The 14,753-nt window shown below is 44.6% G+C and overlaps 1 protein-coding gene across 1 annotated transcript in view; it reads left to right on the forward strand.

Moving 5' to 3' along the window:
- The first annotated feature begins 9,357 nt into the window (after positions 1-9,357).
- The window catches only part of cope (COPI coat complex subunit epsilon), a 29,393-nt gene continuing 23,997 nt past the window's right edge, over positions 9,358-14,753 (forward strand). Inside the window, exon 1 of the mRNA XM_078556254.1 lies at positions 9,358-9,515. Within this exon, the coding sequence (XP_078412380.1) occupies positions 9,399-9,515 (117 nt within the window). The 5' untranslated portion in view covers positions 9,358-9,398. The remainder of the gene's footprint in view (positions 9,516-14,753) is intronic.

Raw genomic sequence — 14,753 nt, forward strand, 5'->3', positions numbered from 1 at the left:
TAAAAATGAGACGTCAACCTGGTGAAGCTACAGCACAGGACTATTTGCGTGGCAAACAGCATTAACAACAAGAGATAGACAGAGCTAAGTGATTCCACAACCAACAGCTCAGACCTAACTTCTGCAGTCTTTCCACATCAAGTCATGAATGCTGATGGACAATTAAATGCTTAACTAGAGGAGGAGACTCCACACATATCCCCAACCATCTTCATCAATGACCTTCCCTCCATCGTAAGGTTAGAAATGGGAATGTCTGCTGATGATTACACAATGGTCAGCACCATTCACGACTCCTCAGATACCGAAGCAGTCCATGCTCATATGCAGCAAGGCATGGACAACATTCAGGCTTGGGCTGATAAGTGGCATGTAACGTTCGCTCCATACAAATGCCAGGCAATGACCATCTCCGAAAAGAGAGAATCTAACCATCTCTCCTTGACATTCAATGGCATTTCCATTGCTGAATTCCCCACTATCAACATGCTGGGGGTTACCATTGACCAGAAACTGAACTGGACCAGCCATATGAATACTGTGGCTACAAGAACAGATCAGAGGCTGGGACTTCTGAGGCAAGTACTTCACCTCCTGAAGCCTGTCCACCATCTACAAGTTGCAAGTCAGGATTGTGATGGAATAGTCTCCACTTGCCTGGTGAGTGCAGCTCCAACAACACTCAAGAAGCTCAACACTAACCGGGTCAAAGCAGCCCACTTGATTGGCACCCTATCCACCACCACTCCCTCCACCACCGATGCACAATGGCAGCAGTGTGTACCATCTACAAACTGCACTACAGCAACTCACCAAGGATCCTTCGATAGCACCTTCCAACCCCACAACTTATACCACCTAGAAGGACAAGGGCAGCAGATGCATGGGAACACCACCATCTGCAAGTTTCCCTCCAAGCCACACACCATCCTGACTTGGAACTTTATTGCTGTTCCCTCACTGTCACTGGAACTCCCTAATAGCACTGTGGGTGTATCTACACCGCATGGACTGGAGAGGTTCAAGAATGTGGCTCACTGCCACCTTCTCAAGGGCAATTAGGGATGGGCAATAAATGCTGGCTAGCCCCACTTTTTTTTTATTGTTCATCAAATTTCAAATTTAAATCTTACCTTATGGGGGTTGTGAGCAGGGGAAGAAAGGGAAGCCTAGCGTTTTGAGACTTGGGAACCTGCAAATTATTTGCATAAATAAAAAGGTCAAATCACCAGAACCATGTTAGATTTTCAAAGGCCATGCATCTTGCTGAGAAATCTCAAGTACCATTTGATGCTCATTAGTATTGAGCAAGAACCACATCCTATCACCTGAGATAGTGGCCTGATTCAATCAGGTTCTTGTTGCGAGAAGGGGTGCTTCAAAATGAGTTTGGTCTATGAAAATGTGATTAATAATAAATTATACATTCAGGTAGTGTCACATCAAACTGTTCGCATAATCCGCTACTGTTGAAGTTAGAGGACTTAAGCAGGCAAATGTGGCATCATTCTGTACCAGCAGTGCTCCAGATAGAGCAGTGAGATGAGTGACCATATGATATTGGTTGAGGGAGAAGATAAGTGGATTTACTGTTCTGTCCCCTATCAGTACAGAAGCTTTACCTGTGCTTCACTTTTTTTTGCCTGGCATGTCTGCATCTACTATAGTGAAACATTAAAGCTACAGGGATCAAACTGCTAGATAGTCAGTGCTGGTGTGAAATCAATGCTTCGGCTAAGCTTGGTTTATACTAACACCAATCCAGGTGTGTGAAACTGTCTGAGGGCAGAATTGAGCCAGTGTGATTCCCCCCTCCCATATATTGTGCATTATATAGAGACTCAATCTCCAGGACAGGTTTCACGGTGACCTCTGTTAGTGACACCAGCTACATCTTTACACATAACTCATTTTAGTGAGAGCTCAGTGGGTAGGACTCCTGCCTCCAAGTCTGAAGGTTGTGGGTTCAAATCCTACTCAAGGGCTCAAGCTAAGCATACAGTTTGGGCTGGCACTTCGGAGGGACTGTTGCCTTTAGTGGAGGTAACACCCTTCAGACGAGCAATTCAACCAATGCTCTGTCTGCCTCTACCAGTATTTGTGTTCACTCAGGGAGTCTGAGTCACTGTGGCTACATGCATGTTGTAGCCTGGTGATGGTCAAGGTTCCAATTTCTTTCCATCACATGGCTGACCATGAGTCTCTCCCGCTCTAACCACCTGCCATTAGGGTATGTTGGAAGGATTTACAAGTTGATACTCAACCTGTTTGGCCACATTATGGACGCACATTCCTTGGCCATGAAGTCCTGGAGTGAGACGAATCCAGAGCTTCTGGCTCAGAGGTACGGACGCTACCAATTGTGCCACAAAACCACCTCTAACAGTATTTAGATGCATTTAAAAGATATCATGCTATTCAAAGAAAAGGAGGGAGTTCTCCTAGTGTCCTGGATGACCACTGTTCCTGAATACACAGGAAAGCTGGAAGAACCTATTTATGCACAGGGTTGTGAAACTGTGGAACACATTAGTGAATGGAAGCAGAGGCCAGAGATTGGACAGGTGATTGAAAAGAGGGAATACAGGGATAGGGGAGTGAAGGGATTTGGGAACAAGCAGACACATGGTACTAGCACTTAAGAAATACTCATTTGTAGAGACTAAATGTCATTCCCATTTATATGGTGCCTCGCATAACTTTGCGATCTTCCATAATACTTCACAGCCAGTGAATTACTAATAAAGTGTAGTCACTGTTGTAGATAGTGAAGGGTCAATTTGCACACAAGGTCCCACAAATGTCAGCCATGGCTCAGTTGATTGCACTCTCATCTCTGAGTCAGATGGTTGGGGGTTTAAGCTGCACTCCAGAGACTTGAGTATAAAAATCCAGCCTGACAGTCCCAGTACAGTACCGAGGGAGTGCTGCACTGTCAGAGGTGCAGTCTGCTGAACGAGACATTAAACTGCCCTCTGGTGGACATAAAAGATCCATGGCACTATTTCAAAGAACAGGGGAGTTCTCCCTGGTGTCCTGGGCAACAATTATCCCTCAAGCAACATCAACAGAAAGAAAAAATATTCTAGCCACTATCACATTGCTGTTGGTGGGAGCTTGCTGTGTACAAATAGGCTGCCACGTTTCCTATGTTACAACAGTGGCTACATTTCAAAAGTACTTCATTGGCTGTAAAGCATTGTGGAACATTCTGAGGTTGTGAAAGTTGCTATATAAATGCAAGTCTTTCTTTAAATGATTGGTTAATGGGATGTCAAGAGTGAACTTTTGGCTTGGCTACCAGCAGAGATCCCATTCTTCTGGTTGAATCATGCCATCCAAATTTTCTGTCTACCTGAGAAGGCAGACGGAGCATCAGTTTAACAAATATTAACAACTACTGATTCTGAAATAGTTCTTCTAATGCAATACCGCAAAATACATTTTTATTCAACTAAACGTTATATTTTGTATTTCCTGGGGATATTCACAAGACTGCTGTGGTAAGAGCAGGTGAGGTTCCTGGTCAGCCTGGAAAGAAAGTTGAAGCCTCTACAATCAGCATCCATAGCTCCAGACTACAACATGCATGTAAAAGTGCATGTTGCCACAGCAACTCGGACTCCCTGAGTGAACTGTAACACCAACACAAATACTGCTATCCAAAATATTCTTGCATATGAGCCAAATATTGGATTTCTATTGAAATATAACAGTTAATTTATTTTAATCAAGGCTAGTTACTAGGGACAGGATTTTCTGAATTCAAAGTTATACATCCAGCTTCCGCTGGTGGCTTGAGTCAAGTGTTAAACCACACGGACAACATCGTGCCAGGTTTAATTCCTGCTCTGTAGTGAGTTATCTGTAGGATGCTATTTAAGCACCAGGAGAGGCTTGGGGCTTTATTCTGGGAGGATCAACTAGGATCCTGACTCTGGATTCTCACGTGTCTCTCACGTGTCGGTGCAGGCCCGATGGGCCGAAGGGCCTCTTCTGCACTGTGATTCTGTGCGTGATTGCTATCGTGTTGGAGAATGTACACATACTTTGTGTGAGTGAATGGATGAGCAATTCTCTATGGTTAAATGGCTTAATGCTCATTATTTCAACTCTGAAGATTGAAGTATTGCCACATCCGGCACCCTTACCCCAGCAACAGTCAACACTTTTGGGAAAAGAAGGGAATTTTCAAGTGGGAGAGAATTCAGCTGGCACTTGGAAGTTGAACCATCCCTACATGCAAAGAGGGCTTTGCACACAACAGTTGCTTAAAATTTAACACAAATTTAATTTTAAAATATATCTATGCTATTGATGGGAATGGCCAGAAGTTGTGATGTGGACATAAGTTCCTGGTTAAAAACACTTTTCACACTTGAGTTAAGGAGGAGTATTTGACAGAATGGCTCAACTTAATTTTCTGCCTCACAATCTTTAAAGTCCATGTGAATCATTAGTTCACTTGAGCTTGGCATTTCATTAAAAGGACAGCACCCCTGACAATTCAGCATTCCCCTGGAGGGTTGATTCAGGAGCAAATCAGAGCAAATCCTCTTGTGTGGCTTAAACCTACAACCATCCAACTCAGAGGCAAGTATGCTAACAACTGAGCCAAGCATATTGCAACTGCTTTGAATCAATAGTAAAATGACACTACTATCTAGATTCAGGACTCAATTTTTTTCCTTTGCAAAGTTCAGGCTGTTTTTGCATAATAACATGTCTATACTAGGCCTTACTTTGTTCTGTGAAGGGAATTGCCTCAAGAAAACTTCCTAGTCTTTCAAATTGAAACAAATACCTTTTGAAATGGAAACCATTCATCTTTCTCAGGTTACTGCATCCCATCAGAATTCCACAGAAATGACAAAAAGACACTTTTGATCTCACCTAATGCACCATAAAGGTGTTGAGATTAAAGCAGCTATGATACAAGTTTTGTACCATTTTTGTGATCTTTTTTGAAAGAGTTAACAAGTGGAAAATTGAACAGTTGGCACGGATCAATTGGCGACACTCACCTTTTGAATCAGAGCCATGAGTTCCGTTCAGGACATGAGCACATAATCTTGGCTAACACTTCAATGTTGTACTAATACAGTAATGTTGGAGGTGCCATCTTTTGGGTGAGATTTCAAAGCAAGGTGCCATAACCCCTCAGGTAGATGTGAATGATCCCATGATACTATTCAAAAAAAAAGCAAGAAAGTTTTCCTGGTGTCCTGGAGGTATACATCCCTTAATCTGGAAATATTTTTTAAAATATACCTTTTATATTTAAGTACCTTTTACAATCTCAGGATGTCCCAAAGTGCTTTACAGCCTTTGAACTATTTCCTGTGTAAGTAACTGTTGTAATGTGGGGAAACATGGGATTTTTAAAATTTAAACCTGAAAGGAGAGCAAGGGCCTCAGTTTTAACATCTTGTCCATAAGGAAGAATTTCCAACAGTGCAGCATTGCACTGAAGGGTCAGTCTACATTATGTGGTCAAACATCTACAATGGGCTGACATCCCTGAACTTCTTGAATCAGAGGCTCATATTAAATATTATACTTTGAAAATAAGATTAGCGAAAGGACATCAGTTTTAATAGTGTGATTTTAAATGGAATACAGGAGCAGAGGGACTTAGGTTTGTAGATACACAGACTAGAAAAGTAAGCAACACAAATGGGATAAAGCCCTAAAAGAGGCAGAGTATTTGTTTTGTATTGACTCCCTGGCAACTGTCTGAGGTTGAAACAGATTGAGCACAACCTTGCTGTCATATTTGACCCTGAGATGAATTTCCAGCCACATTTCCACGCCATCATTAAGACTGCATATTTATACCTCCAACACATTGCCCAACTTTACTCTTGCCCCAGCTCATCTGCTGTTGAAACCTCCATTACCTATACCATCTCTAGATTGTAACTATTCTAACACTCCTGGCCAGCCTCCCATGTTCTATCCTTCGTAAGCTTGAGGTCATTCAAGGCTCTGTGTCCTAACTTGCAACAACTCCCATTCACCCATCACCCCTGTGCTCACTGACCTACACTGGTTAGGCAACACCTTATCCCTTAAATTCTTATCTTTATTTTCAAATCCATCCATGGCCTCACCCTCTCCCTACCTCAGTAATCTTCTCCAGCCCCAAAACACTCTGATATCTACTCTCCTCTAATTCTGGCATCTTAAGCACGCTGATTTTAATCACCATCATTGGCAGATGTGCCTTGACCTGTCTGGGCCCTAATCTTAGGAAAACTCTCTCTAAACCTCTGTACTTCTCCATCTCTTTCCTCTTTTAAGACGTTTCTTAAAGTTAATAAGGTCATGTTAGGTTACATGACCAAAAAGAGGTCAATATTAAGAAGTGTCTTAAAGAGGAAGTGAGGTAGGGGCAAAGAGATGTAAGGAGGGAATTCTAGAGCTTAGGGCCTTGGCAGCTGAAGGCATGACCATCGATGATGTAGTAATTAAAACCAGGGATGCTCGAGAAGCCAGAATTAGAGGAGTGCTGGCATTTCAGAGCATTGAAGGCTGGAAAATATTGCAGAGTTGGGGGAGGAAGTGACACAAGGCCATGAAGGGATTTCAAAACAAGGGTGAAAATTTTAAAATCAAGACATTGCTTGACCAGGATCCAATGTAAGTCAGCGAGCACATGGGTAATAGGGGAATGTAACTTAGTGCAAGTTAAGACACGGATGTCAGGTGTTTTCAATGACCTTAATTTTATACAGGGTAGAAAGTCACTTTGTAAATTAACTTTACACAAGGGAACAGATTCATAGGGGAGAATTTTCTCCCTGTCGGGCGGGCCGGTCGGGAGCGGGCGCGGGTAGGTGCGGAGCTGATCACTGCCTACGATCGGCTGCGTGCCACCAATTAAGGCCCACCCAGCATGATGCGCACCTGGAAGTACTCAGTGCTACCTGTGCGGGTGGAGGGAGGAGGGAGAGTCGGGGCGTACTTGATTGGAACATCTTCCACCTTCTCTGTGAAGATCGACTCTTTCCTGTTCCTCCAGTTTCCCTGTTTTAAAGATGGAGATCCACTGCCCGCTAGCTACCTATGTGATATATCATACCCATCTGCCAGAACAACTGCTTCCCATTCCTTAGAAATCTTATGGTCTTCCAGGTGTGACCTAATAGCTATTGGAATGCTATTTTGGAATTCTTGCCTTATCATTAGCTCCATCATATTCTCAAAATATAGTCCTAACTTCAGGGATCAAATCCACCTGTCCCACAGCATTTCTTTTTCCCTAGCAAATTCTACAAATGTCTCATCTGGTCTTTTCATTAAAGGCTGAAATTTCAACTGATATCCTTCAGGGACAAGCTCATAAGCATTAAGCACTGAAGTTTTAACTTTCTTATAATCTAAAGATTGTTCTTCTGAAAGACTAGAATACACATACATAGTCTTCCCAACCAAAACACTTTGCAAAATGAGAGTCTGTGTCCTTAGGCCACTTTAGTTGGTTAGCTACCTTTTCAAATGAGATAAAATATCTCTCAACCCTGTCTTCAGTGAATTTAGGCAATAGACAAAGATTCTTTTTGTCATATCAAAGCTCAAAATGGGACTTGATTCCTCATCCGAACTACTAGATCCGCTTTCACTCCGTACTCTAAGCTTTTCTCTAGCCAGTTCACGCTGACTGATTTCTTTCTCCCTTTGAAAGGCGAGCTCAAGCTTTCACATTATCCTTTCTCTTTCTAATTCAAACTTTCATTTCTATTTCTTTTGTTCTTTCTGTTTCTTTTTCTGATTCAAGTTTTTTTGTTTCCTTTTCCATCTCAAGTTGCTTCATCTGCAACTGAATTCTAGCTACTTCAACTGAATTGCTACCTGGGGATTCACTTTTGCTTCATCCAATCCCAGATGTTGTGCTGGTTCCTCAATTATTTCTACTTTCTTAGCTCTTGCTTTTAATTCTAACTTTTTCTGCTAATGTGATTAACCTAGCCTTGTTTAATTGTTGCAAGTCACTCAGGGATAAATCTTCCCTCTCCAGAAAAGTCTTAGCAATTGACAAATCCATTCTGCCTTTCAATCAGTATAGTAAAATTCACCATAGAAATGTTATAAATCTTAATATCAGCAAGTATCAGCAGTCGTATTTGTCTGTGCATTCAAGATCCTGCAAAAGCCCCCAACTAATGTTATGGTCCTTAGCCAGACCCTGGGATGTGGAGGGAGATCCGATTAAGGACCAATAACATTTTGTTTAAAGTAGGTAAAGGTTGAGATTCAGGACACCTGCTTTTGGAATAAAGCCACAAGATTCCACGGGTTTTGAACAAACAAAAACATATACTGTATACTTGTATTTACTATACAAGTTCAGAAAGATAAAACAATTTACAATTATGTATCTTATACTCTAACATTCAGAATAGTTATGAGGTACATGCGAACGTACAGATGAACTGTGATTGAACACACCACAGGACAGAGTAAATGACAGATGCAACCAAGACAGAGTCCATGGATTTCTCAAGAACCTACCTAGACGTCAGTAAACACCAAGTTAAGCAGTCTTGTTGAAACTCTGTCTCACGAGGGATCCCCAGCTTCACCTTTGATGATCTCCTTGGAATTCTTTTCAAAAGTTGCTCCCACTCAGATGGCTTTAACAATGGCCCACCTCACAGGGTTTCAATTTTGCTTTCCGAGATTCCTTCTCCCTGGATTCCCGAATACACACACCAGCTCACAGGCACACTTTCAAATCTACAGTCGTGCCAAGAAGAACATCACTGCTCCAAAGGGGTACCTATGCTCCAATGGCCCTTTTTACTTAAAGTTTGCTCCCCACAGTTCTTTCTTTAACTTAACTGGGACCTGTTTCTGTCCCTTTGTCTGCGACAATCTCCACAGACTGTGAATTTAGCACCCAGGACACACAGATCAATGGATTTCATGACAAATTTAATAAGAAACACTTATTTAAATATTCTATATTTTTATATTCTGTATATTCCATTTTAGTTGATATAAAATGCATTTTAAAAACATGAAATTTCTGTATTTTAAAATAGGTAATTAAATTATTACTTTAATATTCTGTATTTTATATTCATGTAATTTATTAGTCCATATAAAATGCAATTAAAAACGTATGGAATTGCATAATGATTTCAATATTCTGCATTTTTATACTCGATATAATATTCTGTTTTAATAGCCTATCTAATATGCAATGACAATAACTTAGTGGGAATTGCATTATCGTTATTTTAATCACCGAGATAAAATGAATTATTGATGCCGACATGAGCATTTTGCACGATTCATGTTTGCAAGGCTGCTGCTCGCTCACGCATGCGCAGCGAGGCGACCGAGCTCGTGCTCCGGGACTTCCGGCGCCACGTGTCTGCGCCTGCGCGGTGATGAGCAAGATGGCGGCCATGCAGCAGCAGGGGGAGGGAGACCAGCTGTTCGATGTTAGGAACAGTTTCTACATCGGCAGCTACCAGCAGTGTATCAACGAGGCGCAGAAGATCAAGGTGAGGCCACGGGGGAGGATTCGGCGCCTGTTTACTTGTGGTTTATTTTAAATCGATGATGGGGGCCTGGCCTTTTCCTCAGCGGCCGCAATAGGGTCTGGGCACCTCTCAGGGCGGCTGTGGGCACCGGTTATCAGCCCTGGTTCAGTGGCTGGCACTCTGAGTCAGAAGGTTCAAGTCCCACTCCACAACCTGAGCACAAAAATCTAGGCTAACACTCCCAGTGAGGGAGTGCCGCAATGTCGGAGGGTCAGTACTGAGGGAGCGCCGCACTGTCAGAGGGTCAGTACTGAGGGAGCGCTGCACTGTCAGAGGGTCAGTACTGAGGGAGCGCTGCACTGTCAGAGGGTCAGCACTGAGGGAGCGCCGCACTGTCAGAGGGTCAGCACTGAGGGAGCGCCGCACTGTCAGAGGGTCAGCACTGAGGGAGCGCCGCACTGTCAGAGGGTCAGCACTGAGGGAGCGCCGCACTGTCAGAGGGTCAGTACTGAGGGAGTACTGCGCTGTCAGAGGGTCAGTACTGAGGGAGCGCCGCACTGTCAGAGGGTCAGCACTGAGGGAGCGCCGCACTGTCAGAGGGTCAGCACTGAGGGAGCGCCGCACTGTCAGAGGGTCAGTACTGAGGGAGTACTGCGCTGTCAGAGGGTCAGTACTGAGGGAGCGCCGCAATGTCAGAGGGTCAGTACCTAGGGAGCACCGCGCTGTCAGAGGGTCAGTACCGAGGGAGTGCCGCACTGTCAGAGGGTCAGTACTGAGGGAGTACTGCGCTGTCAGAGGGTCAGTACTGAGGGAGTACTGCGCTGTCAGAGGGTCAGTAATGAGGGAGCGCTGCGCTGTCAGAGGGTCAGCACTGAGGGAGCACCGCGCTGTCAGAGGGTCAGCACTGAGGGAGCACCGCGCTGTCAGAGGGTCAGTACCTAGGGAGCACCGCACTGACAGAGGGTCAGTACCGAGGGAGCGCCGCAATGTCAGAGGGTCAGTACTGAGGGAGTACTGCGCTGTCAGAGGGTCAGTACTGAGGGAGTACTGCGCTGTCAGAGGGTCAGTACTGAGGGAGTGCTGCGCTGTCAGAGGGTCAGTAATGAGGGAGCGCTGCGCTGTCAGAGGGTCAGCACTGAGGGAGCACCGCGCTGTCAGAGGGTCAGCACTGAGGGAGCACCGCGCTGTCAGAGGGTCAGCACTGAGGGAGCGCCGCACTGTCGGAGGGTCAGCACTGAGGGAGCGCGCACTGTCAGAGGGTCAGCACTGAGGGAGCACTGCATTGTCAGAGGGTCAGTACTGAGGGAGCGCTGCACTGTCAGAGGGTCAGTACTGAGGGAGCGCTGTGCTGTTGGAGGGTCAGCACTGAGGGAGCATCGTGCTGTTGGAGGGTCAGCACTGGGGGAGTGCCGCATGGTTGGAGGGGCCGTCTTTCAGATGAGACATTAAACCAAGGCCCTGTCTGCCCTCAGGTGGACGTAAAATGCCCCGCGGAGCTGTTTTGAAGAAGAGCGTGAGTTGTATGTGAATCACAAAGTCAGTATACAGATACAGCAAGCAACTGGAAAGGTGAACCGCACATTAGCCTTTATTGCAAGGGGGATGAAATATAAAAGTAGAGAAATCTTACTACAACTGCACGGGTCATTGGTGAGACCACAACTAAGGTACAGTGCACAGTTTTGGGTCACCTTATTTATGGAGGGACACACTTGCATTAGAAGCAGTTTAGAAAATCTTCACTCAACTGATTCCTGGACTGATGCCTCCCGAGGAAACGTTGAGGTTTGGCCTATACCCTTTGGAGTTTAAAAGAATGAGAGATGATCTTATTGAAACATATAAATTCAGAGGGGGCTTGACAGCGTAGATGTGGGGGGGGCGGGGTGGGGGGGGGTGTTTCCCCTCGTGGGGGAATTTAGAACTAAGAGGCACAGCTTCAAAATAAGGAGTCTCCCGTTTAAGATGGGGATAAGGAGGAATTTCTTTTCTCATAGTAGACCTGCAGAATTCTGTTCCCCAGTGTGCAGTAGAGGCTGGGTCATTTAATATATTCAAGACTGAGTTAGACAGATTTTGGTTTGAAAAAGGAGTCAAGGTTTATGGGCAATACTTGTGGGGAAGGTGGTGGCATTGTGGTATTGTCACTGTACTGGTATTCCAGAAGATCCAGGGTAATTTTCTGGGGACCCGGGTTCGAATCCCACCACAGCAGATGGTGAAATTTGAATTCAATAAAAATCTGGATGATGACCACGAAACCATTGTTGTAAAAACCCATCTGGTTCGCTAATGTCCTGTAGGGAGGGAGATCATCTGTCCTTACCATGTGACTCCAGACCCACAGCAATGTGGTTGGCTCTTAAATGCCTTCTGAACAGGGCAATTAGGGATGGGCAATAAATGCTGGCCTAGCTGGCGATGCCCACATCCTTCAATCAACAATTAAAACAGGTTATGTTCCCATGCTGCCCTTGTCTTTGCAAGAGGGAATTGGAAAATGTTATCTGAAAATGAGCAATTGCAGGGTTACTGGGGAAAAGGCACTACATGCATTGCACATTCGGCGAGACAGCATACGCATGAAGGGCGGAATGGCCGCCTCCTGTGCTGTAAGAATTCTATGATTGCATCTTGTAGATGGTACACATTACTGCCATTGTGCACCAGTGGTGGAGGGAGTGAATGTTTTAAGGTGGTAGTGGGATGCTGATCAAGTGCTTTGTCCTGTGTTAAGGAGCTTTTCCTCTTAACAGGTCCTGGGCCATGCTAAACAATTCCACAATCAATAAATCAGTGCAACACTTGGTAGTCCCACCTCACTCGATGGTAGAGGATAGGGAGGAGAAGGGTTCATGCTCTTCATAATCCTCAACTTATACCAAAGGTCAGCGTAAGACGAGGCTGATGTGTTTCCAAACATCTTCGAACGAAATGCATCGTGGGGTCACCACTATTGTAGATAGGAACGTAGGAAATAGGAGTAGGAGTAGACCATTCAACCTTGTGAGCCAGTTGCACCAGACCGAGGCTGATCATCAACCTCTACATCTATTTCCCCACTGTCCCCATATCCATTGATGTCATTAATATTCAGAAATCAATTGATTTTGATCCTGAACTTGCTCAATGATTGAGCTTCCATAGCCCTCTAGAGAATTCCAGAGATTCACTATTATCTGAATGAAGAAGTTCCTCCTTGCCTCAGTGTTAAATGGCCTGTGCCTTATTCTGAGACTGTGCCCCTGGTTCTAGATTCACCAACCAGGAGAAACATCTTATCTACACCTGGCATAAAAGTGACTGTTGGAGCCCAAACATTTGCAGCCTTAGGATATTGTTGCAGGAGGTCATCAGAGACCCCCAAACTTCAACTAATTTTCCCTTCAGCCACAGTATTGAAATTGGGATATCCATTGCCAATTCTGCAGTGTTCAACTGAAGTAGTCCATGTCCAAATGTAGTAAGGCCTGGACAATACCCAGGCTTGTGGTGGCAAGTAACATTCATGCTACACAAGTGCCAGGCAATGACCATCTCCAACAAGAGAGAATCTAACCATCACCCCATGACATTCAATGGCATTACCATCATTGAATCCCCCACTATCAACATCCTGGGGGGTTACTATTGACCAGAAAGTGAACTGGACTAGCCATATAAATTCGTGGGGGTTCCATTGACCAGAAACTGAACTGGACTAGCCATACAAATACTATGGCTACAAGAGCAGGACAGAGGCTGGGAATCTTGGTGGTGAGTAACTCACTTCCCGACTCCCAAAGCCTGTCCACCATCTGCAAGGCACAAGTCAGGAGTGTGATGGAATACTCTTCGCTTGCCTGGATGAGTGCAGTTTCAACAACATTGAAGAAGCTTGACACCACCCAAGACAAAGCAACCCACTTGATTGGTGCCCCTTCCACAAACATTCACTCCTTTCACCACTGACAAACAGTGGCAACAGTGTGTACCATCTACAAGATGCACTGCAGGAACTCACCAAGCCTCCTTAGGAAGCACCTTACAAACCCACAACCACCAACATCTAGAAGGACAAGCGCAGCAGATAGATGGGAACAACACCCCCCCCCCCTAATTTCCCCTCCAAGCGACTCACCAGCCTGACTTGGAAATATATCACCGTTCTTTGCTGTCGCTGGGTCAAATTCCTGGAACTCCCTCCCTAACAGCACTGTGGGTGTACTACACCACATGGACTGCACTGGTTTAAGGCGGCAGATCACCACCACCTTCTCAAGGCAGTTAGGGATGGGCAATAAATGCTGGCCTAGCCAGTGACACCCACATCCCATAAATGGATTTTAAAAAATCGAACAGCCCATGCTAGCTTGGGGCAAAACCTAATAACATCCAGGCTTGGGCTAAAAAGTGTCAGGTAAAATTTGCATAACCATATGTTGAGTAATGACCATTTCCAATCATTTCTGACCTTCAACATCACCAGTCTAGTTCTCCATCAGCAGCAGTACCTTGATCACCAGAGGCTAGAAGCTTTAACTACACCAGTCATGTCAACATGACTAAGGTAATGGATAAATACCCTGCAATGAGTGGTTCAGTTCCTGACTCCTCTAAGCTGTCTAAAAGGATCAAGTCAGGTGCGTGATCAAATATTTACAACTTGCTTGGATGGGTGCAACCTGCAGCAATACTCTGAAAGCTTGACATCAATCATGAGAGGGCAGCCAGCTTGTATTTCATGCACTCAATAGGACTGAGTCCACTTCCTCCACCAGTGATGCGCCATAGCTGCAGTATGCACTACACATCGGACTTGCCTTCACAGTAATTTCCAAGTTCCTACCCTCTATTTCCAAGGGCACAGAAATCACCTCCCAAGTTTCTCTCTAGGTCTAGCATCATCCAGACTTGAATTTATGTAGTGTCCTGGAATTTCCGACCTAATTTTATCATTCATGCATCATCAACATAAGCACTACGGAGCTCCCACCCTCTTGGGGAAGACAATGATGGGCAGTAAGAAAGTAGCTTTGCTCACCTAAGGTTCTATTTTCCTGCACTTTCCCCAAATCCTTATAATTTTTTTCTTTTTCAAATACTAATCCACTTGGCTTTTTAAAAACTACAGCTGATTCTGTTTCCATCACTGTTTCTGATGGGCCATTCCATGTCTTAACAACCCTCTGTAGTAAGTAAATACATTCCTGTAAGCTCTCCTTTTGGCACTAACATTTAATTTTATGCCCAATTCATGTCAATACCAACTCAAGCAAA

Source organism: Cetorhinus maximus, chromosome 13 (assembly GCF_964194155.1).
Source record: "Cetorhinus maximus chromosome 13, sCetMax3.hap1.1, whole genome shotgun sequence".
In the NCBI taxonomy this organism is placed as follows: Eukaryota; Metazoa; Chordata; class Chondrichthyes; order Lamniformes; family Cetorhinidae; genus Cetorhinus; species Cetorhinus maximus.